The sequence below is a fragment of the Larus michahellis genome, chromosome 9 (assembly GCF_964199755.1).
Source record: "Larus michahellis chromosome 9, bLarMic1.1, whole genome shotgun sequence".
NCBI lineage: Eukaryota > Metazoa > Chordata > Aves > Charadriiformes > Laridae > Larus > Larus michahellis.
Window position 1 is genome coordinate 49864190 of NC_133904.1, and position 27069 is coordinate 49891258.

At 54.8% G+C, this 27069-nt stretch overlaps 1 protein-coding gene across 2 annotated transcripts; it reads left to right on the plus strand.

Annotated features, from left to right (window-relative positions):
• Nucleotides 1–69: 69 nt before the first annotated feature.
• On the plus strand, nucleotides 70–27015 carry LOC141748728 (Krueppel-like factor 5). 2 transcript variants are annotated; one of them, XM_074601222.1, is made up of 5 exons: nucleotides 70–1458; nucleotides 16092–16139; nucleotides 19697–20600; nucleotides 23430–23489; nucleotides 26837–27015. In XM_074601222.1, exons 1-5 carry the CDS (start codon nucleotides 1294–1296, stop codon nucleotides 27013–27015), a joined length of 1356 nt encoding a protein of 451 aa, XP_074457323.1. In that variant the 5' UTR covers nucleotides 70–1293. The 2 variants fall into 2 exon arrangements, with proteins under 2 accessions (XP_074457323.1, XP_074457324.1); XM_074601223.1 differs by lacking the exon at nucleotides 16092–16139 and having other exon boundaries at nucleotides 19697–20266; nucleotides 20324–20600.
• Nucleotides 27016–27069: the final 54 nt, after the last annotated feature.

Sequence of the window (27069 nt, forward strand, 5' to 3'; positions counted from 1 at the left end):
AGGTCAAGCAGCCTTAGCCCCCCCCCCGCCCCCAGTTTCTGTGGTCCCCAAGTCCGCTGAAGGTGCCGGGATTGTCCTGGAAGGGGGTGACAGAAGCAGCCCCCCCGGCAAGGGCACGGCCTATGGGGGATCCTGCCCCCGAGGCACCAGAAAGTGGGGAAGGGAGGTCTCGGGGCTGGTTTGGGGTGGAGGAGCGGGGAGGGGGAGAGAAGACCCTGCGACCGGGGTCTCGCTTGGCCTGACGCGGTGTGGCTCCTCGGGAGGGTGCTGGGGACAGTTGGGGCTGATGTGTCGGGAAAAGAAATGGCTTTTTTTTTGTTTTTTTTTTTTTTTTTCTTTTTCTCCCAGAAAGGTGATTTTTATTCCCTTGTTGCTCTGGCGTTTTACACTCCTTTCCCCCCAGCCCCCCCACCCCCCAAAAAAAAAAAAAGAGAAACCCAAACACAGTCGTTTGATTTCTCCGTAGAAGCCGAGCTGGAAAGCACTGTGCCCTCGTAGCTGCACCTTTTAAACTTTTCCTTTGTTGTCGGTTTTTGGTTTTTTACAAAGTTTATCCCTTTTCCCCTTCACTTAATCTACTTATTTTTGATCCTTCCCTTTTTCTCCCCTGGGAACGAGAAGTGCGAGCGAGCAGGAATCTCCTTGTCTCTAAAAATCTGTTTTCATGCAAAATTCAACCATCCCTGGGAAAACGGCATTTTCTCATTTAAAAAAAAAAAAAAAAAAAAAAAGCCATTGCTTTAAAAATCTAAAATAACCCCCTTGTTTTCGGTGCAGGGGGCTCGATTTGGGAGAGCGTTTCCCCACCGCGGGTTGTTTCGGCCCTTCCCCAGCCTCGCAGGTGGGCTCCAGCCCCGGCGGAGGGTCCGGGCTCAGGGTGGCACCGGTGGGACCGAGTCCCTGCGTCCCGGCGGGATCCGATGCGCCGTGGCAGAGCATGGCTGACGGCGAAGCTCCCGGTCACCCTTTTATGGGCCGGTGGCCCGCGGGAGCTGCCGGTGGGGCTGTCGGCGGGAGCCTGATTGGCTCGGCACGGCCTCGCCGCCGCTTCCAGGTTGGCTTCCAGGTTGGCGTTCCTCCTCCCGCAGCCAGGTAAAGCCTTCCCGCGACCCGGCACCTGGCCTCCAGGATTAGCAACTCGCTCCGGCTCGCCTCTGCCTCTTTTTTCTCTTTTTTTCCCCCTCCTCTTCCTTTATCCCCCCCCTCCCCAACCCTTTTTTTTTTTTTAATATTATTTTTAAATACGGTTTGTTTCCCGTCCCCGGGGGAGCGGGCGCGAGGGGCGCGGGAGGAATGAGCAGCGGGCTGGTGCTGCGCACCCCGCTCCCCGAGGACGCCTCGGCGTTTACGCCCCTGAAGCCCGTCAGCATGTCGGGGGAACCCGGCGAAGACCCCCCCGTCTTTGAGGACATCAAACCCCCCGCCCGGCCCCTGGAAAACCCACCCGACCTGGCGCAGGTAAGGCGGGGGCCGGCGCTTGGCCGGGGGGCCGCGGGACGGGGCCAGCTTCGCCCGTTTGGGTGCCGGGAGGCTCTCGATGCCTCCTGCAAAGGCAAAGGTGGATTTTCGACTTAATTCTGCTTTGTTTTTCCGCTCTTTGCTAAAACACCTCCGTCGCTTTGTACGCTCGTGCTTCCCCCTCCGCCGGATTTTCTCATGGGCGTGTTGGGTTTCATTTTTTTTTTTTTTTTTTTGTTTCTCTTTTCTCTTTCTCCTGCCTTTCTTCGGAACGCCCCGTCGCCCGTTTTGGGGGGAGATCCCGGGTGCTGCTGGCTCCCCGCGAGCCGGGGCTCGGTCCCTCTCCCCCGGGGCTGGCAGGCGAGGGGGTGCGAGGGGCTCTGCACCGCCGCCGGCTCCCTGGGGAAGACGTGGGCAACTGGACGGCTGTGTCTGTGCGTGATGGCAGGGTGTGTGGGGGGGAACAGGACCTTCTGTTCTATTCCATTTTATTATATTTATTTTTTTCCGCCGCCATGGCGGGGAAGGAATGCTCCTTGAAATTCCCCGGCGGCGGCATCCCCCCCTCGCACCACGGAGATAAAGACCCTGATAAGCAGATTTGGGGCACTTTTGGTCACCCACCCATGGGCCATGGCAGAAGCAGGTTCAGGCCCTGCTGCCCACCCCAGGCAGGGCTCCTCGCCTGTGTTTTGGGTGACGGACCCCTCGTCCCACCACCAAGAGCCTTCAGCTGCTTTTCCTGGTGGGAAAAAGGGGTGATCCAGGCCTGCCCCCACCCCGCTGCTGCCGCTTCAGTCCCTTTTCCCCCTGGAGGAATGGGGCGAGCTGGGGTGCCCAGCACTGCCGGTGGCTAATGATTAACCCCGCGCCCCACGTCCCCAGCGCCATTTTGATCAGGACGGGAGGGCGGCTCCGGCCCCTCGCTCCACGGCCGCCCCGCAGGGACCCCCTGGTCCCCCTTGGGACCCCTGGGAGGGCACCCCCATGGTGGGCGGCCACGGTTTGGCGTGGAGCGGGCTGTCTCCGCTGCCCTCTTCCCCTCTCCCCGCGGCACTGATGTCCCAAGGGCCGGTTTTGGGGCTCCGTCCTTCAGAGGGAGGTGGTGAGATGAAGGCAGCGTCCCCATTGCTGTATTTCCATGTGACGCCCCGGTGATCTGGCATCCACAGCGTCCGCGAGTGGTGGTCGTGGATGTGGGGGTCAAAACCTGGGGGAGAGGGCCATGCAGGACCTTCCTCCTTCCCCTGCGGTGGTCCCGGCTCGCTGTCTCTCCCCATAACCCCGGGTCTGCCGGAGGTTATCTGAAGTCGGAGGGTCGGCTGGTGGCTCTTCAGAAAGGTGTGGGTTATCTCTAGGGCCCGTCCCTGGTGGGAAAGGGTGGCAGGTCCCTGTTTGGTCTGGGGGGAGGGCAAGGTTTGCTTTCTCTCCGCCTTTGTAGCCCTGGCTGCTGGGTGGGATTAGGCTGTGGGGCTGGTGCTTGCCCCACACCTTGGCCATGACAGTGGCCAGCCCCGTGCCACACCTTGTCCTCCTCGTGGGGGACGTGGGGACGGAGAACCCACCCATGGTTGGAAACCCCTTCATGCCACGACACCCTCCTTGCTGCCCTTCAAAAGGAAGAGGGGTGTCTCACCCCAGTTTGGTCCCTGGGGCAATGCCACCCCACTGCTGGTTTGCTCTGGGGTGGAGGCAGCCAAGGGTGGCACGATCAGAGACGTCACCCCTTTGCCATAAGACCATCCTGTGTCCCTTTATGGACAATGGGGTCCCTGGGATGGCGGCTGGAGCTCCACCAGCTCACCCATGCTCCCTGCATCACCCCCTCAGCCCCCAACAGCCACGGCAGAACTTTGCAAACCCACCCGGGGTGAAGCGTGATGGGTGGCAAAACCCCGAGAGCCCAGGGCTGGACCCCACATTTCCCATGGAGCAGTTTTCCATGTGATGGCCCCCCTTCTGTTAAGGCATGTCAAAGGCCGGGCTCGTTGTGGAAGAGCTGCTGAAGAAGCCGCTGTAGCTGGAGGGTGGAAAAGCTGGATGGCTGCAGGTCCGGGAAAGCCTTTGCGCCGGGAGGGTGTTTATCGGAGCAGTTTGACAAGAGTTATGGAAAAGGCTGTGACCTGTCAGAGCTCTGGCTATCGCCCATGGGGCATTTCCCGCTGCTCCAGCTCTCCCCACCTGAGTCTCCGGCAAAGAAAGGAGCGAACTCTGCAGTTAATCTCTTTATCTTGATGGTTGCAAAGTCCCCCCCCCCCCGCCCCCTCCTCCCTCCACAAATCGCTTTTCAAACAAGAGTAGAAGGTGGGGGCTATTTGCTGTCGAAAATTTTATTCGATCCGAGTCAGGTGGAAATAGAGCCTTTGTGGAGTTTACGCTTAGTTTTTCCCTTTTCTCTGCCTTTCCAGCCGCCCTGCCCCAAATTAAAAAAAAAACAAAAACAAACAAAAAGAGACAAGAGGAGGGAAAAGGATTTGCGAGAGAAAAGCACTTTTCCTTTCTGATTTGAAACAGAAACGGCCAGAAACAGAATTTTCCCCTTTAAATCTCAAGAGGTCGGTGCTAGAAGGAAGGGTAAAAAATAACAATAAATGAAACCAAAAGCACAGCACGTCCAGGGAAGCACTTTGGAAGAGGGGGAGACGTTCCCTTTGTGTGGCTGTCAGGCACCCCCCGATGAGCAAGGGGACTTGGGGACCACCAGGGTTCATCTGCTGCTCCCACCTTGCTGCGCTTTGTTCTCCAGGTCTGATGAGCTGAAGCAGCTCCCAGGCACCATGTTGTTCGGGAGCCCTCCTGGGGTCATCTGCTGCTTGTCAGACGGGTGACTGTGTCCCTCTGGGCTGGGCTTGACCTCATGGTAGATGAGCTACCCCACTGCCAAGTCCTCTAAGTCCCCATCACTCCTGAGCCTCCTGGCGCCACACGTGGCTTCATGCCATGGTCTCTCTTGGGTGTAAGTGTGGTCTTCAGTGGTGCAAGCCCGATCCTTGCCCTCTTGTGAGACCTGTCGGAAAGTGAGATGGTGAGAACAGGCCCAGGTTTCCACAGTCCTGGAACTGTTTCTAGAAGGAAGGTTGCCAGCATGGTTGGGAAGGAGATGGCACTTCCCCTGCCCAACAAGTGCAGGACAGGACCTGGCTCCTAATGGGCCTTCTTGCAGTTGTGAGGAGCACCAGGTGCTGGTGAGGTGGAAGGGGTGGCCCAGGGTCATCTCCATGGTTGGGTTGGCTACAATTAAACGGTGGGGAGAATGGGGGCTATCGGGGGTGTCGGCCCTGCCATCGCCTGTCCTCGAGGATTCGGGGAAGGCAGTTCCTGCCTCAATGGGTTATACCGGCCACGAATTCAGAGCTGCCGTCTGATGTTGGAGGTCACCTGGGTTTGCGGCAGCGTTGAGTGAGGTCAGGACCTGGGGAAGAAGCTGCTGGGAAGAGATGGACAAAACCCACAGCCTGTCCCCTGGTTTAACCCCTTGCCTACCTGTATCAGGAGCCCCAAGGGCAGTTGTGTTGAGGCTGGTGAGCACCCAGAGGGGACAGAGGCTGTCATGGGTGATGAGGCAGATCCTGGTGAGAGTGGCTGGGGATAGCCCCGAGGCAGCTCGTCCTCCATTGCCTCCCTTTCCTTGGGTGGTCTCTACTGCTGCAAGCTGAGAAATGGGAATCAAACGGCTCCCCTTGTGTCCTCTAAGCCCAGGTCCTACCCCACAGGCAGTTTCTCAACCCTGTGCTTGGTGCACCTCCCTCCTACCCTGCCCAAGGGCTGGGTGGGGGGCTCACGCAGGAAGAAAAGAGCTCCAGCATCTGGGAGGTGCTTGAAGAGATTAGATGGTATCAGGATGGTGCTGTTCCCCGACAGCTTCAGATCCTCAGTACCAAGAATGGCATTTCACATACTCTTTCAACGGAGTGGACATAGGTGCTGTGGTGTTCCTCTGGCTTTATTCTGACAAGGATTTTGCTTCTGGTATCACAGGAGAAGCCGGCCCAAGCATTTTTAGGTGTGCTCCAGCTTTCTGGACAATGCAGGAGCTGTTTCAGTCCTGCTCTGTCCCTGCGGGGTCCTGCGTGCTGTGTCCTGCATCTCATGGGTCTGAGGCCCTTTGGCCATGTCCTTGTCATGAATGTGGCTGTGCCGGGGTGGTGACTCGATGGTGGCTCTCTCTTGGACCAGGGATGGGCTTTCCAGCTCCCTGGTGGTCCAGCATCTTGCACAGCTCAGTTGGAACCAGGGTGAAGGGTCTTGTTCATACAGATGTGGTTTGTACCGGGGCCAGGAAGGAGTCCCGCTCCACTTTATTTGTTAGCGGAGCTGTACAAGTCCATAGCACAGCTGTCAAGGAGTGATTCATTTCCTTGCACTGTTGAGGGTTGCATGCAATGAACGAATTCAGCTTTTCTGGGGGAAAGGGGAGATGGCAGCTTTGGAGTTTTGCTCTGGGCCTGCAATGGGATGTTGACAGCTTGTTGTGGATGGGGGTGGCCGAGCCCGGGCATCTTGCTGGGGTTTAAAGTCACTCCTTGTGTGCTCAGAGGGGACTGAAAATATTCTGTCCTCTCCTGGGGTCCTCTTTGTGCGCCGGAGGAGAAGGTCTGAACGTGGCCCCAGGTATGGGGACACCACAGGCACGAGCTCAGCGGGGTAGTGACGGTTTTCAAGGCTGTGCCGGTGTTTGAGGACAGGCTTTGAGCTCACGGTGTTGCAAGGTGAAGGTGTTCCCCTGCCCATCTCTGCCGGTGGGTGACAGTGCAAGGGGACGGCGCAGGCTTTGCAGCGCCACGTGTCGGAGGAGCCGCGATTCACGACGCTGGCAGCAGCCGCGTGTGCCGCCCTCGGTCCTCACCCATCCTTTGCTCCACCAGCTGAGCAGGGAGCTGAGCCCAGGCCTCCCCCAGCATCCTGCATCCACAACGGCGCAGGCAGGCGGGGAAATGGAGCGGGATGGTGTGACCTGCCCAGGGCTCCGTGACTCAGCCCCTTCTTCCTCTTTCTGAGCTGCTCCGTCCACGTCAGGTGCTTTTGTGGGCAGTCTGAAGTCGCGGTTCTTCACTCCCTCTTGGGTGGCCGAGAAGTTCTGTCCTCTGGGATCCCCCCGGCTTTGCAGAAGGGTTCAAAAATGTCCATGCGTCCCGCAGAAGTGTGCAAAATTCATTTTCAAAGCGGGCCAGCAGGCTCGAGGGGCGTGCAGAAAGAGTTTGGTGACGCAGAGACGCGGAGTTAAAGGCTGGGCAAGGAGGAACGGGCTCACTTGATCCCTCTCAGCACAAGCCAAGGTGGTGGGATGGCAGCTGGTGGCTCTAGAGGGATCTCACGAGGGAGGGATCCTTTCAGGCTGTTTTGCTTTGGGATCAGCGGGAGCCTGACGCTTTCAGGCCCGGCCCGCAGATTTGCAAGTCCGATGGGCTTTCTGTCTGGCAGGTGTCTGCAGGGCCACTGGAAATTGAGCTGGAGCCCCCAGAAAGGATGAATTTGTCCCTCTACTCTTGCGGGAAGTCCCTCAGGGACAGTCCCCAGGCAGGACACTCCCCACCACAGCCCTGTGTCGGGGGGGAAGGTGGGGGGCTCATTGCAGACCAGATCCTGGTGTGGGAGCGGGTCCGAAGGCAGTGGGGAGCTTGCCAGTGCTCAGCAGGCTTTGGACAACACCAGTGCTACCGGTGAGCCAGAGACCAGGGAATTTGGGGATCTCGGCCACCGTGTTTGGTGTTTGTTATTTTATTTTTTTTTTTTAATTCCCCCAAACCCGCAGGCTTGCCCGCGTGCGTGTGTGTGTGTGTGCGGGTGCGCACGCAGGCGCTGCTGGAAGCCGCCGCCAAGGTGTAGGATGGAACGGCTTGGCCGAACTTTGAGCTGGTTGGAGCACAATGGCTTTGTCCGGGTGGTACAAAGGCTGATTGTTCTGCTGGGGGGGGGGTGGGGGGGAAGTTTGGCCGGGCACGGTGGGGAGCGAGGGAAAGGGGCAGCGCCGAGAAAGAAGGAGATTACAGGTGTGCTGCTCCTTGTCCTCCCGCGCAGCCCTCGCTGGGACCTGTTTTCCTCTCGCCATCATGGGAGGGGTTGCAAATTAGCTACAGACCCATGTTGTTGGCTTTTGGTTTTCCTTTTTTTTTTTTTTTTCCTCCCCTGAACACTGAAAACACAGGTATTTGAGGGAGGAAATGAGCAGGGGACTCCGACTCCATAATAAATGCAACGGATTTCCCTTTATCGCTCTTCCTGAACGGTCTGTGGGAAGCAAACACAGTCATCTGAAATTACTCACGAAGGTCTAGGGTAGCGCATTTCTGGCTGGTGCATCATCAACTGTGAATTTTTCCCCTCTCAAACCTGTTTGGTCAGCTACCTACGCTATTTTGTTCTCGTTCCCTGGTCCAGTGAGTTCTTTTATCTAACCCATCCACTGCAAATAATCACACTTACGACCGTCTTGTTAGCTGAGCCCCTTGATTAGAATATTTGCTTTTCTTGCGCTCCATTGGTGAATTACATGAGTCACAGGGTACGGTTGGTGTTTGGGGATTGGATAACTCGTGTTTACAATTCAGATGTTCTCAGAACTTGAGCTAGCATGAAAACTCTCAAAAAACCCCCATGGGCTGTTTACCACATCAAAGAGGTTCAGCCCCTTCCAAGCTCAGGTTGAAACTCAAACAAAGAATCTTTCATTAAAGTTCAGAAATGCTTGGAGAATTCTTTGAAAATTATTATTTTTAATTTATTTATTTTTTTTTTAAATGTGATGGGGACCTTCCAGTTTCCACCAAGGACAGGATTTGCAAGTATTAAAATGCAGTTAATGACCTTGCTCTTTGTAGTGTTTCCAGTACAAGCAGGAGAAGAGAATGGCAAGAAATTGGTCCCAGTATAGCTGGTCTGAAAATGCAGGTACTTATCACTTGGAGGAGAAAATGATATTATCCACCGGTTATCACGTCTATCACATCTAAGGCAATTTCTTTCATGAATCCAAACCCATCCTGGAGAGGGCGGAGGTATGTGGGTACCTACCCACCAGCCAATTCAGCCCATCCTTTTAGTGCTGCCTGTACAGAATTATCCTTTTCCTTTTTGATGCTCCTCAGGGACAGTTTAGGGAGCTGAACCCAGGGGTGGCTGAATATATTCAACTGAAACCCCTTCTCAGGAATAGAGGGTTTGATGGTGTTCTCTAAAATGTGGAAATGACCCAAGTTTGTTAAATTGAATGGAAAAATTTGGGGCATCTCCCCTTCCCAGCCCTGGTCGTTCAAAGTGCTGATGTTTTAGAATGTAACTTTTCATTCTGAGCAACTTCCAACATCTGATGTTTTTGTGGTTCTGCACCGTGGCTTTGGGAGAACTCAAAATCATTATCTTGGCTGACTGACATCTCCTCTGAGACACGAGCGTCACAGCCCTCGTGTTTCCCAGGGCCTGGCAAACCCCAGGCTCCAAAATTCTCTGGCTGGAGCTTCTCCAGGGCTCGGTGCTTCTCCAGGGGAACTGTCAATTGCCCGTTATCAGCCCGTGCCATCATCAGTCGCCCTTAATTAACAGCAATTGGCAATTCGTTTAGAATCATAGAATTGCCTAGGTTGGAAGGGACCTTTCAGATCATCGAGTCCAACCATCAACCAATTTCTACACAGGGAAAATGTGGAAAGAGAAAGTTTAAGTGGAGGAAACGGATCTTGAGGAAACTCTTTGAGGCTTTCTGCTCTCAGGCCGAGAGAAGGACCCTCCGAGCAGCACAGATGCTAGGAAATACATAGGGCGGCGTGGCAGAAGGGGCTGCAGCAGGTGGACCTGCTCCAACTTCCCCCTCGGCCCTTGATTCGGGCTGTATCTTCTTGGCCTTGTACTGTGCCAGGTGCTGTGCGAGCTTGCAAGAAGGGAGTTGGCCCAAAGACCTACTGGTTCAGACACAATGTTTTCGTCTGCCTTAGGGTTTGTTTTGTTTTGTTTTGTTTTGCTAACTGGTTTGGCGAGGAAGTGGAGGGCCACAGGGGCGGTGGGATTTGCTGTCCGCATGTGAAACCTGACCTTGCTTTTCCCAGTCGTGCACGGGGTAATGGGTCTGCCTGACACTTTGTACTGGGAAGAACAGGCTTCTTGGCCTGTTTCATCCCTTGCTGAATGCCAGGAGGACTTCGCAAGCCCCAGCAAGCAGTGGATGACTCACTCCGCCTTTGTCAGACCCTGCCCTGGGAATGTGCTTCTGATCGGAGGAGGCGAGGTGATGAGTGTGAGCTTTTAGATGGTTTGAGTGAGGCAGAATGAATCCCACCCCTAACGCAGCTGGGGAAGCTCCTTGCGAGCTCTAACAGCCTCCCCCGTGTCACACTCAGTTCAGGATGGGTGGCATGTAACCAGAGGGGAGCTGGAAGGCTCAAGGACAAGCCCAGCAACAGCTAGAAACAGGTGGATAAAATTGTCCAGGTCATCCTGGGGAATGGTGACATCTGAGAGCCTCTGTCCTCTCAGATTCAGGGGAGACGGTGTGCTGGAGCAGAGGCTGCAACCGAGAAGGAGAAATGGAGCGGCAGGTGGGCCTGCTTCTAGTTGATGGTACAAGCAGGGGCTGCATGGCTGTCCAAATTCAACTTTTGATTGTGTGCAATGCATAAACCGGGGGAACACTTGAGCTCCTGCATGTTTTGGCTGGGGCTGAGGTAGCTCCAAGCCTCCTGATCTTCCAGGAGTTGAAACAACATTAGGTGGTTTCATCTTTCCAGACAAACCATCCAAATGGCTGTACCAGCTCACACCAAAAGTCCTACCCAGCTCAGCCTCCTGCCTCCAACAGTGTGTGCCCACTTAGCTTGATGGAAAACCTCCAGTTGGCTTTGATGGGCTTGACCCCAGCCTTCGCTGAGCAAGAACAGCTCAGGAATAGAAAGCTGTGTACGAAGGCATGACTCCATCAAGTCCTCATGTCTTCCTCTCCCACGCTTTGAGAGAGATGCCCTCCTGCCCGGGCAGAGCGGGGAGCAATGGGTGAGGACAGACGGCTGTCCTCGTTTCCCCACCTGCCTTTGGGCTCCTTCCAGTGCCGAGGTTGTGCGTGGTAGTTCTGCAAAAGGGGAAACCAACTTGGAGCTACTCTGATGTCAACCTGGGACACCCCCACCCTCATCCAGACCTGCCTAAGGCCAGATGGCCTGAATGGCCACTGTGTTCAGTAGGGCCGAGAGATGGTGCAGCTGGGCCAGAGCTTTCTCCAAGGTCTACCCTGACGGTTATTTTTCAGTCCATTTATGGCTTTATTTTTGGAAAGGTTTCTGCTTGCTGTCTTAAAACCCGCTGAAGCCTGGCTGCTCCAAACTGCTCCTCTTCCAGGCACTTGACCTTGGAGCTGGATGAGGGTGTTCTTCCTGGTTTCTTTGGCCTTTGGGATTGCTGACTGTAGTGGCATGATTTCTGCGATAAATAACCAAGGTAGATTGCCTTTGAGTGAGTCTTTATCAGTTGTCGGAGGAAAGGAATAGCAAACAGAGTCAGCAAGTCTGCTGGAAATGTTGTTGCCTACTGGCTCAGCCAGAGGCCAGCCAGCCTCCCAGCTGCCCACATCTGCCTTGATGGTGACTCTTGGCCTCAAGGCAATTCCTAGTTTTGGAGAGGTGATAATTACCTTGGGTCGGTCAAACACAAGGGCAGAAAAGAGTACCAGAATAACCCTCCAGAGCAGCGTGGCTCAGCCCCTGGGCCATCCATGAGCTCCTGGCAGAAACATGGTTTATTTTTGTGGCCTTGTTCAGGCACTGCTCTTGCAAAGTGTTAAAGCTTCAAGATGGAAAGCTGGTGGGATAGGTGGGATAGATCATCTCAGGCAGTCTTCTCCGAGGACTTCTATCAAGAGAACTTGCACAGAGACTTCAGCTTAGATGCCCACTTTCCAGGTGGCCAAAGCTAGTGAAGGTGGATCTTGCCCCACTGCACGCCATGCTGAATGCTTCGAGGGCAGCACTAGTTTCTTGGAGTTCCTCCTAACCTCTTTGAGACAGAGCAAGCAGAGGACTCCACCCGGGGTCTTCTGCAGCCCAGCGCCCACCTCGGCAAGCACGGAGTTGGGCTTGGCTGCCTGCGACGGAGCTTTGTTATTTACAGCAGGGAAATATTTGGCCCCGTGTGTACTTGAAAGGAAGAGTCCCGGGGGTTTCTTCACTAATCCCGTTTTGCAGAGAGTTCCAGAAGACTTGAGGAACAAACAGAAAATAACGTCGATCGAGGTCAATATCAAAACCAAATGATCAGAGAAACAAATATTTACTCAAGTCAATATTTAACTAGGAGACAATAAATGCTGATATTGAACCAAATCTGTATATAAATACGGTCTATTTATAACATGTGCCTTTAAAGGGGTACTGCCAGGTACTTGCCATGGCTTTTGATTGATGATTATCCTCCCCATTGTTTGCTGATTCCCTTGGAGGTTGGAGTTTCGTGCAGGTGCATGTATGAGAAAAAGGCTGTTCCGCGTAATCCCAGGGCCCAGAAAACGGGTGCAACCGTTGTCCCACGCATGCCTGTGCTTGGGGAGGGTCCCTCGCCCCGAGGAGAGGACCCTCCCTTGCAGCTGGAGGGGGTGCCCTGCTGTCCCCCCATCCCTTGAACCCCCACCTGGCAGGGTTGAGCCGCTGGCTGACCTGCCACGGTGAAGCTGGCATTTTGCTTGCACCCCTCTCCCCGAAATGCTCTTCGCAGTGGGGACCCGTCCAGCATCACGGCTGGGATCTGAGCAGGAGCTGGAGACCCAGCCGCGAAGGGGGGGGCTCGATACCCCCCCAGCATTGCAGAGCGGGATGGGGGGGAAACTGTGGCCAGGCAGGGCTGGAACCTGCCAAGTACTGAAGAAACTTCTCCCCCCGAGCCCTTTCCCCCCCTCAACCGCTCCCTCTGCCAACTTTACGAGCTGGTTGCCTGTTTAGCAAACATTGATTTCTCTCCTTGTTCTCTGCTGCTGCCCGTGTGGTGACAACATCTGATGTTTCTATGGCGGTTTGTTATTTATCAACTTCAGATTAGAAAGCGTTTAATCATGGGAAAGACATGTCCCGCCTCCTGCCTCGACAGCCTGCAGTGCCTGGCGCTCTTCTAACGATGCTCGTGGCTAATCGCCGGCAAAGTGGCACGGTTGCCTCAAGTGCCGGTTTCTTCTGCATCCTCCCAAGAAATGTTTGTCTTGGACTCTGCGTGCATTAATCGATGTCCTGATAACGCCTCACCCTGCCTTTGACAACATCTGAAAGAGAGATAGAGGTCTCCAAGGCAGGATGTTCCCGCAGGATTTATGAAAATTGGCAGATGGTAGAGGGGGGAGACCCGTGGCCGTGCCTATTAGCCACAGGAGAATCCACTCAGGGGAGAGCTGGGGGAAGCAGGGCTTCGTGGTCTGCTTTGTTCAGTGAGCGACTGGCTTCAGGGTTGGGTTTTTGATGATTTCACAGTGCTGGGTGCTCTTTCAGAGGCTGCTGAGGTTATCTCGGCATCCAGGGAATGTCGATCGCCACGTCCCAGGTTTGGATGTGCCAGTGCTGAGCATAACACGGTCCTGATGGTCCAGTGACACAAACTGGTGTCCCGTGGCCTTGTCTGGAGAGGACAGAGTGCTCTTTCTAAACCCTTTCCTTTTCCTGCTTGGTGTTTTTTTTGTCAGTCTTTTCTCTGGCAAGTTGAAAAGGCCCTTCTCCATGGTCAGAAATAGACACTATTTTTGAGGGGAAAATACCACAGGAGGTCAGTGCTTTTATTGCATGACAGGCTTTTCTGATTGGCTTTCCCTTCCTCGCCAAACCAAAGATCCCAGTTTGGACACCTCTAAAATCAGAGAAGTCTTGTTGATGTCTGCGTTGCCTGTACCTCCCCGTTGCTCACTCTCTGCCTGAGTTACTGACCTGTGACTCCTCCTGGAGCCCTCGTTGATGCAGCTGGTGGAGTCTGGGGCATGCCCACCTCCAGACCTTGTATCTCATCCTCATCTCCAGCGGTTGCAGCAATGGCATTGCTAGTGACTATAGGGGAAACTGGGCCACTGAACCCACTAAAGACATAGTCACCTGTCAGCTAGAAGGCCCTGGAGGCTTTTTCCATCAAGAGTCGGTGGGTATCTCTTGCGGTATGGAGGTGAACCGAGCTCCCTGGCTACAATATGACTCCAGTCCTTCTCAAAAAGGGAAGAAAATTGTTAATTCCCTGCTTGTGGCTGGCAGACAGAGAGGAAGGGATGGGCTGATCATTCCAAGTCATTGCTGTCTCCTGTGAGCCCACTGAAGTGTCCTCAGCTGCCCTCTCTGGAGCTGCCCCAGGCAGGGCTGCAGCCAGGACCCGCTTGGGGCTGGCCAAGGAATCTGCAGAGACCCAGTGTCTATGGGGCTTCCTCCTAGTGGGGCCTGCTTTGCCCTCAATTGCCTCCTTCGTATTTGTGCTGCTTACCATGGCAGGTCTTGAATGCAGATGGCTGGCAGAGCAGAGGGTTTTGTTGCTCTCCTCGTGTGGTTGACCCCCAAATGAGGGATCCAGCAGCTGCACCACCCCTTGTAGGCTCAAGCGTTACCTGCGAAGGAGCTTGGCAGAAGTATGCAGGTGCTTCTGAAGCTGTTTCTTCCAGCTGATGGGGTGATGTGACACAACTTTCAGCCTCCAAACCCTTGTAGCTCTGACCTGGAGATTCCATGTTTAAGCATCTCCTCATGCTTCCAGGCATGAAGACCATGTGGAGACCAGTGGCTCCCCAGGGATGGCAGCTCTCAGCATTGCCAGCCTGTTTGTACTTGTCCTATCAAGGCCGTGTGTCTCTGTGGTCTATTGTGGCCTCACAAGGAACATCCTCCATTTAGATGCAACTCCCAGAATATGAACACCCCAAAAATGGAGAAGCTGAGTCCATTGTGTTGGTTTTGCTGGCTTTCTGTGAGAGGGAAGCTTGGGCTGGTTTCTAGCCCTTGCTGGTCTGACTGGCCAGCCTGACAATGTGTGTGTGACCCCAGACTAAGAGGGTGAGAAAAGGCTTTACCAGAAGTTTGTTGAACTGGAGAAATGGCAGAGGTTAGGGTGAAACCTGGTGGTTGTGGAGGAGAAAATGGGCACACTGGAAGTGAGCAGGAGCAGCTGCAGGAGAAGGATGTGGAATGGGAATGGGGCACAGGTGGATGCTGAACCCACAGAAGGCAAATAAATACTTTTTTGGGATTTGGAGATAAACCTTCTTTTTAAACTTACTTGGTGCTGGAGGACTGTGGCCTGTTTTGGGCCCTGACCTTGGAGAAAGGATCCAGGTCTGGGCGAGAGATCTGAGAAGAGCCCTCAGCCCTCTGTGGGAAGCTGGGGGGAATGGAGGCAGGAGAAGAGAGGCATACAGGACATTTGCAAGCGTGCTATAGTGTGTGGGGGAAAAGATAAAGGAGATTTAAGTCCTAGCAAAGTCTTTCCACCTTGGAGATTGCTAAGCACAGGAATGGGCTAGCTGAAGGTAAACTGCAGAGAAGGTCCTTGGGCTGGCCGGGGGTGTCTGAGGAGACGGGATTTCCCCAAGTCCCCTTTTTGTAGGAGCCTGGCAGTGGTGTGATGCTGAGAGCTTCGCCTCAGAGGGGCTGGATATAGCCTGTGGTGCTGCCACGCTTCTGCCGGGAAGCATGGTCTCTCCAGGCTCTGGTGGATGGCTGAGGCTCCTCCTGGAGAAAGCTTCTCCTATCCTTGCTCTTGCAGACACCATGGCCTGTGGCATGGGGAGCTTGTTAGATGTTAGGCGGGGGAGAGGAGTTGCGCCTGAGGCCCTGGTCGTGCAGCTGAGCATGGTGTCTCCTGGCTATCACAGCACCTCGTGGTGGGTGCCCGTTCCAGGGGGAAGGTGCCTGGGGCTCGGCACAGTCCCAGCCCCAGGTCTGCACCAAAAAACCCCTCATGCATGACTTGAGTGAGTGAGTGAGTGAGTGAGTGAGTGATAGGGGCTCAGCCCTTCATTGCCTGCTCTGGTGGTTTCCAGTCTGTTCCGAGGACGCAGCATGAACGTTTTTGCCTACCCTAAGGTAGCCTTTGTAGATGGAAGCCCCATGGGAACTGGGAGAACATACTGGTTTGACTGGGCTGGAAATCTCTGAAGGTCTTTGCGCCGTGCCTCAAAGCCTCCTCTGGAAAGCTCTGTGTTTCTTTCCCTGTGAGAAGCCCAGAGTTCACCAAACCTGGCAGCCGAGCCGAGCTTCTGCCCGGGTTCTCCAAGGGGCTGTCCTCCTTGGGGAAGCTCCAAAGGCCACGGCAGATCCCGCTCTGCCTCTTGGCGAGGATTAAGACATAAAACCAGAGACTGGTTGGTGTGAGCTGGGAACCGAGCCCCTGCTCATCCCCACAGAGGGCTGCTCTGTCCCTCTTCCCACCCCACTCTGGGACAGGAGGTGTTAAACAGGAAAGAAAAAACAAAAAATAATTAAAATAAAATCCCTGTTAGCGAACAGAGAGATGGCGATGTCAAGGCACGTCTGGATGGGAGGAGTGGTGGCGGTGGGGACCTGCATGCTAACGGGATGGGCAGCTTGAGGTCCTGGAGGCCGTGAGGGGCTGGGGAGAGGGTGGGAGAGGCCCGCCATGGCCGGGGGTGGTTGGGGAGGCCGGTGGGGGGTGGCAACCCCACTAACCCATCCCTGTCTGCCCCACAGCTGCACCCCATGAGGATGGAACAGCGGATGCCGCCGCTCATTCTTGAGGTGAAGCACTTTCCTCATCCCTCCCTCTGCACGCTCCTGTCCCCGCTGGTGAGAGGTACCTCTAAAGCCCCCGAGAGACTGTGCTGGGGGCTGTGCCCCCCCAGCCAGCCCCAGTGCAGGCTGCCCAGATCCACAGGAGAGGAGATGGCAGCACCTCCGCTCCCTCCTCCCGCTCCCCCCCAGCTGGGGTGCATTCCTCCCGCTCGTGGTGTCTCCATCTCTGCAAGCCACCTGGGTGCCCATGTAGCTATCTCCTCCATGGCTCCATTAGCTGGATGCCCACCAACAGTGAAAGGAGCCGTGAGTGACAGCCAGAGGTAGAGTCACCTGCATGCAGGACACTTGGGTTGGATCCCACCCAGACATGTCAGCACTTAGTCATCCCAGTGGGCTGAGGAGTTGGTCTGGGATTGTGAGACCCCCCCGGAGTACTGCAGCTCTGAGGCACCAACAGCAGAAGGACATGGAGCTGTTGGAGCGGGGCCGGAGGAGGCCCCGGAGCTGCTGGGAGGGCTGGAGCCCCTCTGCTGTGGGGACAGGCTGAGAGAGCTGGGGGGGTTCAGCCTGGAGAAGAGAAGGCTCCGGGGAGACCTTCCAGCCCCTTCCAGTCCCTAAAGGGGCTCCAGGAAAGCTGGGGAGGGACTCTGGAGCAGGGAGGGGAGCCATGGGACGAGGGGGAAGGGTTTTGAACTGGAAGATTTAGACGAGATCTGAGGAAGAAACTCTTTGCTGTGGGGGTGGTGAGCCCCTGGCCCAGGGTGCCCAGAGAAGCTGTGGCTGCCCCATCCCTGGAGGGGTTCAAGGCCAGGTTGGATGGGGCTTGGAGCAACCTGGGCTGGTGGGAGGTGTCCCTGCCCAGGGCAGGGGGTGGGAATGAGATGATCTTTAAGATCCCTTCCCACCCAAACCATTCTGTGATTCTGTGGTAGACCATTGGCTGGGAGGTGCGTAGGTAGTAGGTGTCAGCACCCATCACGAGCAGTGCCGGAGCGGACTAGGGTTGCTAGGCATTTCTGGACCACAAACAAGCAAAAAGCGCCCCTTTCTCCCTCTTGGGAGGATGCTGGGACTCTGAGGGGGTGTGGAACCCGTGACACAATCAGCAGCATTATGACAGTCTGGATTCCAGCGGGGGGAGAACCCTCACGGTCCCCATCCTGCACACACCGGTGGGGCTGGAGCTATGAGCAGAGTTGGTATCCGCTGCAGTCTGGTGAAAGCCCATGGCTTTTGCTCTGCTGACCAACTGCCCCTTAACACCCCCTTTGCCCAGGACCCTGGGGCTGCTCAGGGTCAGCAGTGGATTTATCGGGCTTTATCAGACTTTTCTGTGCAGGTAGGGGTGGTTGCGAGGGCAAAGGAGGCTGGGGGACACCGAAGAGCAGGGGCAGGCAGTGGACGGGGGGGACAACTCTGGCTGAGAATGCAGGTTTTGGATCTGAAATTAGGGCCCTCCATGCCTTCCTACCTTTAATATACCTGCCTGGTCACCTGCCATGTAAGGACCCACTGGAGTTGTGGGGAGTGAGACCTTCCCTTGGGAACTCAAGGTGAGAAAGTTAAATGCCAGAGATAAGGGAAGTGCAGAAGTAAAAAGGCGTCCAGCACCTTCCCCCTGCCCCCGCTCCTGGCAAGTGGGACATTTCATTGCTCAGGTATGTCCGGCATTCGCAGCCTCCGGCGCTGCCTCCAGCAAGCTGACTCCCAAGGGTGACAGTGAAATCCCAGCGTCGGGTGCACAGGGCAGCAGCACCCGGGGTTCGGCTCCAAAGCTTTGGCGTGGTTCTTGGGCAGGAACCCAAGGTGGACACTGCAGGGGGGAGCATGGAGGAAAATCGGGGCTTTGGACCGGCCTGTGGAGACTGGGTTGAGGGTCTCTGACGCTCTTCCCTGCCTCCCGCTGGTGCCTTAGCTTTAGGGTATACTCCAGGGTCCCTGCAGCGTGGCTGGGGCTGTTGCTGGAGGCAACACTCGAGCAGAAGAGGTTAGGTGAGGATGTGACACAAAGGTGAGCTTCTAGTGACAACACATGGCTTGCTTTAATGAGGGCAGGGACTTTTCAGGGCCTGCACATTGGATGGGGACGGACGGGATTTACAGCACGCTGTGTACACACAGCAGTGCAGCGAGCACAGCGTAGAAAACGCGGTCCCAGTGCAGCCTAGCACTTCCAAGTCCAGCTGCTCAGAGCTCCTACCCGTGTAGAAGAGGCTGTATTTGTGGCACGTACCTGTGTTTGGGTGGAAGCCAGCTTACCCATGCGTTGCCAGTATGGCTTGCAGAGGTGCAAAGGCTCTTTGAATTAGCTGGAAGCACAGGTGATATGTTTTGCTGGAAAGGGCGAGGAAATCTCTTGGGTCCCGTCCAGCTTTGTTAAGAGCAATGAAGTTGCAGCAGGGATGACTTTGGCCCATTGCACTCCGGTGACATAGTTCAGAGCTGTAAAACCCGTGGCTCAAGCGTGCAGGGTGTGGGGTGAGATCAGCTTGCTCTCCTGAAGTGCACCGTAGGCTCTGCCAGGGAAACCCGGTGGTTTTGCCAGCTCCTCTACATATGAATGAGTCTACGAGGGCTTTGCAATGAGCTTGACACATGGATAACCACATAATTAAAGGCTGTAGCTTTATGGAAGAGCATTAGCGCTGGTATCTTTAACCACAAGGAGCAGAACTTGAGTCATCAAATGCCAGGGGATGAATTTCCTAGCGGATTGCTCCATCAGGTTGCTGAATTATCGGGCCTGGATCCAGTCGGATGCCACATCAGACATGAACCAGGAGGAGAAGAAACCTGGCAAGCGGTGATTGTCTGAGCTAGAGGTCCTGTTAGCTGGGAGGACCCAGGCTTGTAAAAACAGCTCTACAAAACTACAACTAAACCAAAGGTTAGGTGAGGGCTGAGACACTTTCCCAAGAGAAGACAGTGATGGTACGTCTGGCAGTTTCCATTTCAGGCTCACAGTCCACTGAATTAGTGGCAACGTCACTTAGATTTCTTGGGGTATAGCCCAAATTATTCTCAATGAATTAAAGATATCGTCCTAGAATATTCTCAGTCAATTAAAGATATTGAGCGAGAATAAAATGCAATACATCTCAGGCTGTCGAGTTTAAAGGAGAGCAGAGTCAGCGTGTCCAAGGTGGGCTGCAGATCCAACGTGCCCAAAGCGTGAGGCTGACGGGAGCAGAGTTTCTGACTTCATCCCATTTCTAGTGTTCCTTTCTCCTGTTTGTGTGACCAAAACTTTGTACCCAAAGCTTGGCTCTTCTTTATCAGGCTATATTTCTCTTATAACTGCATCCTCTGCCTAGCTTGCCCTCTGTTATCAGTGCAGATAGGTAGGAGGGAAGTGGGACAGAGGACAGTGACTCACTCCTGGGGAGCCTGTGCCTGAGTCAGAGACTGAAGCTAAATCACGGCAGCCTGTGCCTCTTGGGCTGTTCTTGCTGCTCTCTCCATTTCCTGCTGGCTTAGGTACTTGTTGAACGTTGGACTCCCACCACCAGTGTGTCAGGGCCGCTCTTCACAAGTTGTCTTGTCTGTATTTTTTGCCACAGGCACGGTCCGAAATGGATAAGTACCTTTCAAACGAGGTGCCTCCCATCCCAATGATACCAGACAAGAAGTACCGGCGGGAGAGTGCCTCAGTGGTGGATGAGTTCTTCTCCACAGAGAAGCCCACTTCTACACCGTACAGCGTGAACATCAACGTGATTCTGCCAGACACGACGCACCTGCGCACTGGACTTTACCGGCCACCCAAACCCATGACACCATTCCCACAGATCAAAACAGAGCCTGGCACCAGCTTCGCCCAGCCCTGCTCTTCTGCCTCCGGCTCCACACAGACCCTGCCCGACTTCACCAGTGTCTTCAGCATGCCCCAGTCAGTGGCAGTGAACAACATCTTCATCAAGCAGGAGATGCCCTCTGAGATCCCCTTATCCACCAATCCACAGCAATCCCATCTTTACCAGATGCCCCTTGGCAATGGAAGTGCTGACATTACCACTCTGACATCCTCCTCCAACAGCACCACAGCCATCAACAGTCTCAGTGGTGTCACCATGTCCACAGGTAACACCATGTCCAGTGTGGTCCACAGACCTGTCCAGCCAGGAGGGCCAGTTAAGCAGTACCCACATATCTCCCAAGGACAGGGAAACTTCAACATCTCAGGGCAGTTCTACCCTGCTCCAGGGGTGAACCTGCCCCCTTCACCCCCCAACTCACAGCCTGGCAGCCCAGAAAATCAACCCGAGCTCATCAACACCATCTCTCCCCCACCATCCTATGAAGCCACTTTTGGACTGAAGTTGGTCCAGTCATCGCAGGTCCCCCCAGTCCCCAACGGCCTTGGGACCCTCTCCCAAGGGCACATTGTCATGCAGCCCCCAAAATACAATAGACGCAACAACCCTGAGCTGGAGAAGAGGAGAATCCATCACTGCGATTACCCAGGTATGCTCATAGTTGATGCACTGGCTTGGTTTTGGGGAGGGTGGGGAGTCTCTTCTTGACACCCTGAGGTTGGGGGCAGCCTTGGGCATCCACAGGAGTTTAATCCAAAATCACTTTGTCTAGATGATGAAGGGAGCTATGGAGCTGGGTGGAGAGCCCCAGGGAAGTGGGGTTCTTACCACCACCAAGGGAGTAGAAGCGGTTGATCCTGCCTGATGCCTTTTTTCTCCCTTCCTCTGGCAAAAGCAAACCTGACTCTGAGAGGCAGAGAGCTCCTGCCAAGCACAGGGATGTTCCTGGAAATCTGCTGCCTTAGCTGCCCGTTTCGCTCCGGTCTTGCCTAGCCCAAAGCAGCCACATGCTCTCTACAGGTGAAACCATGCTGGCTTTCTCACTGGCCTTTCCTTTCCCACTCGCCCATAACGGGTGGCAAGCCATCACGTAATTTCCATGAGCAGCCTTTACAGTCTTTCCCTGTATCCCGAATTCTCTTCTTCCAAAGAGGCAATGAGCTGAATATCCCTGTGTCATATCCTTCATCGGCTTCATGCACTACATCAGGATGGTGTGGGAAGGCATTTCAGGGTAATTACCAGCCCAGAGATGAAGCCGTTCCTTGTTTGTCACCTCATTGCATGAGCATGCCCATCTAAAGACCTGTGATGGGTTGGCAGGAGGAGATCTTGCAGGGTTTCCTGCACCGAGCTTGCAGGACCCACAGCTGCAAACTCTCATCCATGCCGTATGGGAGAGGAGCAACCGTGTCCCTAGTGAGAAACCCCAGTGAAACCAGTCTGAGGGCTTGAAAAATCACCAGTCCTGGTGCAGGGACACGCACCTCCCACTTCCTGGGCCGAGCCCCAGCCACGGAGCTGCTGGGGATTAGCAAACAGTTTTCCCATGGGGGTGTGTGAACTGAGGAAAGTCATTTCCTAACTGCCTCCTGCAAGATTTATGTGCTCTTTCCGTGGCACAAGAGTGGCCGTAGTAGGTCAGCCCAGAGCCCCGTCTAGCCCAGATCCTGTCCCCAGCAGTGACCCGGGGAAGTACGTAAGAATAGGACACGTTTAGAGAGATCTTTCTGTGCTTACACCTTCCCACCCTCTGGCAACCTGCAGATTAGGGACTTTCTGAGCCAGAAGCTGCACCCGTGTTCTTGCGGTTAAACAGCTTGTGCTGAATTTTTTTAACCTTCTGGTGGTGGGAGAGAGACTAAGGGTGTCAGTGGACCACTGCTCTGAGACAGACCCCTCCATTCTGGCCAGAACAGGTCAGGGGAAGAGCCTCATCCTGCAGGATGCATTGCCAAAGCAGAGCTCGCCTGTTTTCAGCTGGATTTTGGCCTGCATAGGAAGGCAGGAACAAAAAAAAAACCCACAAACTGCGCTGAATAAACACCATGTGTCTCGATAGCGTGTACGTGCAGAGACAGAGGAGGGCTTCTTCTAATCCTTCACGCCGAGGTTCAGCTGGAGGTGAAACCAGTCAGGGCTGATGGCAGGGGCCGCAGGTCTTACTGACACGGTCTGCGTTGAGGAAGCGACCGGAGACATGCCAGATTCACGCCGGTAACTGGATGAACAGGGGAGACCTGTTTGCAGAGCTCCTATCCAAGTTTCCAGCTGGTGGCTCCAGCACTTTTTTCCCTGCGTGCCCATGGAGACATGAAGCCCAGCCATGTCCTGTTCCCTGCGCTGCTCCCTCCGGGGTTGGGAGCTGCTCCGGGTTCTTGTCGGGCTCCGTTTCCATCCCCAGCAGGGAGGCAGCCCTTGGTCTTGTGCAAACTCATCTCTCTCCCAAGTGTGAGGGACCTCTGAGGCTTCAGGGCATCAGAAGCACTATTGGACTGGGTCACCATCACCGACCCTTATCCCTCCTGCCACGGGGAGGGGAACGGCAGCCAGCTGCTCCCGCACCTCCTCAGCGGGAGAGGACGGAGAGACCATCTCCTGCAAGAGGCTTCTTTAGGCGGCGGGGAAACACTGGAACGAAAAATAGGACTATGTTGCTTATGCGGGTCATAAAAATGCAAATTCATATTTTAATATACTTGTCAAAACACAATGCAGCAGGGCCATAAAGGCAGCACGAGAAGCTTTTCTAAGCTTTATCTAACTGAAATGAGGAACTAGCGATGATTCACTTTGAGGCGCCTCTGGTTGAAACTTTTGCCAAAGTCACGGCGTTTCTGTTAAGAGCCTTTCTTTGATTAAACCTGTTGTTGCTGATCTTCTGAAAAAAAAAAAACCAAACACAAACCCAACAAAAACTTCCCACCGGCTTTATGCTGGATCCTGAAAGCCAAGCTGTGGCTCCGCAGCGTACCTGGCGTTTCCTCCTTCCTGGAACATTTTTTACCACATCTGCGAGGGCTGGGACGGTTACAAAAGACATCTTCCTTCCAGCCACGCAGTGGTGATATCAGTTACGTCTGGAATCCAGAAAGACAAACGGCAGCACAACGCCAGCAGCTAACGGTGGTGAATTTAATGTTTTCATCCCGCCTGGAAGACCTGCATGAAGAAGGGGGGATTTGAAATTCTGTGCCTTATTCTTGCCCGCCACCCCCCCCACTAATTCCCAGCACAATGCCTACGGGTGTCAGGCTTCTGTGGCAAAAGATGGAGTATTGTAAAGGTCTGTCTGTCGTGGAGAACAAATGCTCTTTAGTTAACCGCTGAAACAAAACGCGTAGAGCCAGGCTTATTTGCATGCTGGTACCCAGGGTGCTCTTCAGGCCGGCTCTGGCCCTAACCTCAAATATAAATGTTCTGGGTTGGTTTGAGCCCCTTTCTCACAGGGAAGTTGTGTCTTTCCTGTTTTCTGCAGGTTGCTCAAAAGTTTATACCAAGAGCTCCCACCTGAAGGCACACCAGAGGACTCACACGGGTAAGAGCACACGCCGTCGGGAAACTGCCAGCCCACACTTCTTACGCTGCGCCTGTTAATGGCGCTGATTGCGTAGCTGCGTTGATTACCTTAATCTAGGGTTGTTACCGGGGTAAGGAGCACAGTTAAGTCTACTGATGTTAAAAAAGTCCAATGGTTGCACTGGTTTATAGCGACTGTACGCTGCTGTGTGCACTTGCTGGCCTTCTGGGGGGATGGTCTAGAATTTAGGAGAACTTTTGGAGGCTCTTGAGTGGATGGATTGGGAGGAGGAGGTGCCCCCAAAACCTTGATCACTTGGAGCTCTTCCTTTGGGATCTCCCAACGCCCAGCCAGCTCTGATGCTGCTGAGCCTACAGAAGGATTGCGTAAAGGCGTGTGGTGCGTTATAGGACCTCTGAGGAGACAAGGGCTGGCTCTTTTGTGTCAAGCACCCCCGTGGTTCCCAAGGAGAGGAAGGAACCCTTCGCACCTCCTTGGGTACCAGCCACACACACCACTCGCACCTGGTGCTCATCCCTTTAGCAGCTCCAGCGGTGTGTCACTGGAGCTGCCAAATACACGTACAGAAGGGCTTCAAAATACAGATAGAAAAGGGCCGTACATCATTCCCGAGGGAAAAGGTGCCGTGGGCCGCCCTTGCTGGTGTCAACAGGGCCACCAGCACAGAGGAGCTCCCACCACAACCAGCTTCCCAGGGTGAGCCTGGCTCAGTGGCACTTGTGCATTCAAGCACAGGTCTCCTCATTAAGGCATTTATTATACCTGAAACTTTATCAGATCCCCAGGTAGTCCAGGAACTATCAGTGCCCTCATAAATCTCTTTTATAGAAGGGCTGATCTTTACTGAAAGCAATTAAGCTGGCCCAGAGTTCACTTTTCTTTTTTATTAACAACGAACAAAACCCATCCTGGGGCTGGGAATCAGTTCTTGCACTTGGCTCTGTTCCGTTTTCGTCTTATCAGTCCTTCGAACAAGCCAGCAAAGAATTTTTCTTTGTGCATGAGGTACAATATTTTTTTGGCAGGGCCCGGGTGGGAGGGGGCTGGAGAACAACACGGAAGGGGTGGAAGAAAGGAACAGGAAGGACATTGTCCCGGCTCCGAGACCTGGGTGCTGATAAGCATTTGTCACAACAGCAAACTGGATTCAGGGATACGCTGGGGCTCTCGCTGTAAAATTAAATATCTCTTCTCCCCTTCCATTCGGAGCATGGGGCTGAGCTCTGTGCCCGGAGATGCGACCCGTCGGAGACAGGCACCATCCTTACAAGTCGCAATTTAAAGATGCATCCAGGCAAACGCGGGCAGTTTTTGAACCCGACAAAATGTAGTCATTTTTCCAGGATTCCCAGTAATTGGGCTGGAAATCCGAGTGCGTTTGCCTCCTTCCACTCCACCTGCTGCAGGAGGGAAGGGCAGAGAGTGAAGGGGGATGTGACGTGAGTGGTCAAGAAAACTGGTGGCGTTGTGGGGCGGGCAAAAAGAAGGGAATCCAAACCGGAGAGCCGTACACAGGCAGGCTCAGGGTGTCTGCGCCCAAGATTTGAAGCCTCCTGTTTTGCTTTTGGGGGCTCAGCCTGGCCGGAGCTGCAGCGGCCGGGCCTGTCCCAACGCCATCACTCGAAGGGTTAATAACGCCCTTTCTCTCCGTTCCTCGCCTGATGGGAGCTGGGCCTTGGGAAGTACGCGATCTCTAAGATCTTTCCTTGTGGTTTGCCCGTTGCCATGGGCTGGGCTGTATTCATCTCCTGGAGACACCATTCATTTCCTGGGTGCCATTGTGAGATTAAATATATAACCCGGTGGCTGCTCACCCGCCTCCCGGGGGCTGGGAATGCCAGTTTGGGTCCTTTGTTTGAGCTTGCCCTGCCGTGCTGTCCCGGGAGACGGAGCCAGCTCCTGGGACAATGGAAAGCATTTTGTTTCTATCCTGGAGATCAACCTGTTATTGTTTGAAACTAAAGGGCCTTGGTAGGGTTGACCCGGCCAGGTGACCTGCCTGGGACAATGTCTGTGGCTGCGCAGTGCAAATCCCGCCTTTGTCTTAGCATGCCGTAAAAACTTGACTTTAAGTTCTGTATTTACCCGAGGCGCATAAAATACACCTTTCTCCTCCCCGCGGTGCAGAGCTCAGGGGCTTTTTGAGGAGCGGGATGTGGTCTTGGTGCCCGGGGTCTCCTCCGGGTTGGCATCCCCGCGCTTTCGTATTTCGTGCGGTGAGGGCGAGACGCCGCCGATCTTGCCGTGGCTGAATCTTTTCTGTTTCCCGGCCAAATCCGCCGCTTGCCGAGCCCCCAGGCTGCGGGGAAGGAATGGCCGTGCGCGCTGGGGAACATGTCAGAGCACGACACACATGCCAGTGCACGCAGGGCTGCGTGCGTACGTGCGCTCACGCCGCGGTGGTGGTGCCGCTCAGCCATGGGCCGATGAAAGGGTAAATATTTGAGGTCGTGAAAGTCAGCACATTCCCTGAACTCTGCCTGCTTGTTCAGGCTGTTAAGAGCGAGGGCTAATATTTGAGAGCACCCCACCCATGCGCGGAGAGGGCTGCAGCCAGGGTTCAGCTCTACAACCCGGGCACGCAGGGAGCTTGGAAGCCAGCACGGGCTTTTCCAGTCCAGTTCCCAGCTGGCCGAGAAGTTGCACAATTTGATTGATTTCGGTTGGGGAATAGGTGTGTATGGGCGGGAGGAGCCTTGGGGGGCGGGGGGGGGGGGACGACACACACACACACACACACAGGGCATTACGTCACCCAAACGCTCCGGAGAAAAAACAATGTTTTGTGGACGGAGAGCTGCTGCCGCCGCAGGGCTGAGCGCCCAGGCAGAGAGCGTTGGGTGGTGGTTTCAAAGATGGGAGGAAAATTTATACGGCATAACCCCCTTCTTCCTCCTGACGGCCCCCCCGCCCCGACCTGTATGAGCAGCAACAACTTTCATAGGAATTCTTGGCTTTTTAGTTAAAAAAAACCCAAACCAACAAAAAACTAAACAGATTTTTTAGCCAGAAATGCTCCAAAATCCAACAGGAACTTGAACAGCAGTAGAAACCAAGCCTAGAAAGCAAAGTGGGAGGGGACACACGGACAGGACCTGGTTAGTGCAGCTCAATAATTTACTGTCCTGTGGTGGCTATGGACTGCGTACAGCTAGTGAACCCTGGTAGTGGCCACCAGCGTGGCCACCAGCCCTGGGTGCCCTCCAGGGCCTTCCAAAGGGGGATGGGGCACCTCAAGGAGGAGGGGGTGGGTGGCTGGGACGCGTGATGGAGGTGCGTGTCCACGCAGGCTCTTGCACGGCGGGGCTGTGCTTTGCCTGTGACCTGTGACTCTTCCCCCGCAGGCGAGAAGCCCTACAAATGCACCTGGGAAGGCTGCGACTGGCGCTTTGCCCGCTCCGACGAGCTGACCCGGCACTATCGGAAGCACACAGGCGCCAAGCCCTTCAAGTGCCTCGCCTGCGGCCGGTGCTTCTCCCGCTCCGACCATCTGGCCCTCCACATGAAGCGGCACCAGAACTAGGAGCCGCCGATGTTCACCACGTCTCCAAGAGCAGCTGTAACTCTTTTATTTTTC

Coding starts and splice junctions, on each gene's coding strand:
- LOC141748728 (XM_074601222.1), top strand. CDS start 1,294: ATGAGCAGCGGGCTGGTGCTGCGCACCCCGCTCCCCGAGGACGCCTCG. Junction 16,140..19,696: donor TGCCGCCGCTCATTCTTGAG/GTGAAGCACTTT, acceptor TTTTTGCCACAG/GCACGGTCCGAAATGGATAA. Junction 23,490..26,836: donor ACACCAGAGGACTCACACGG/GTAAGAGCACAC, acceptor CTTCCCCCGCAG/GCGAGAAGCCCTACAAATGC.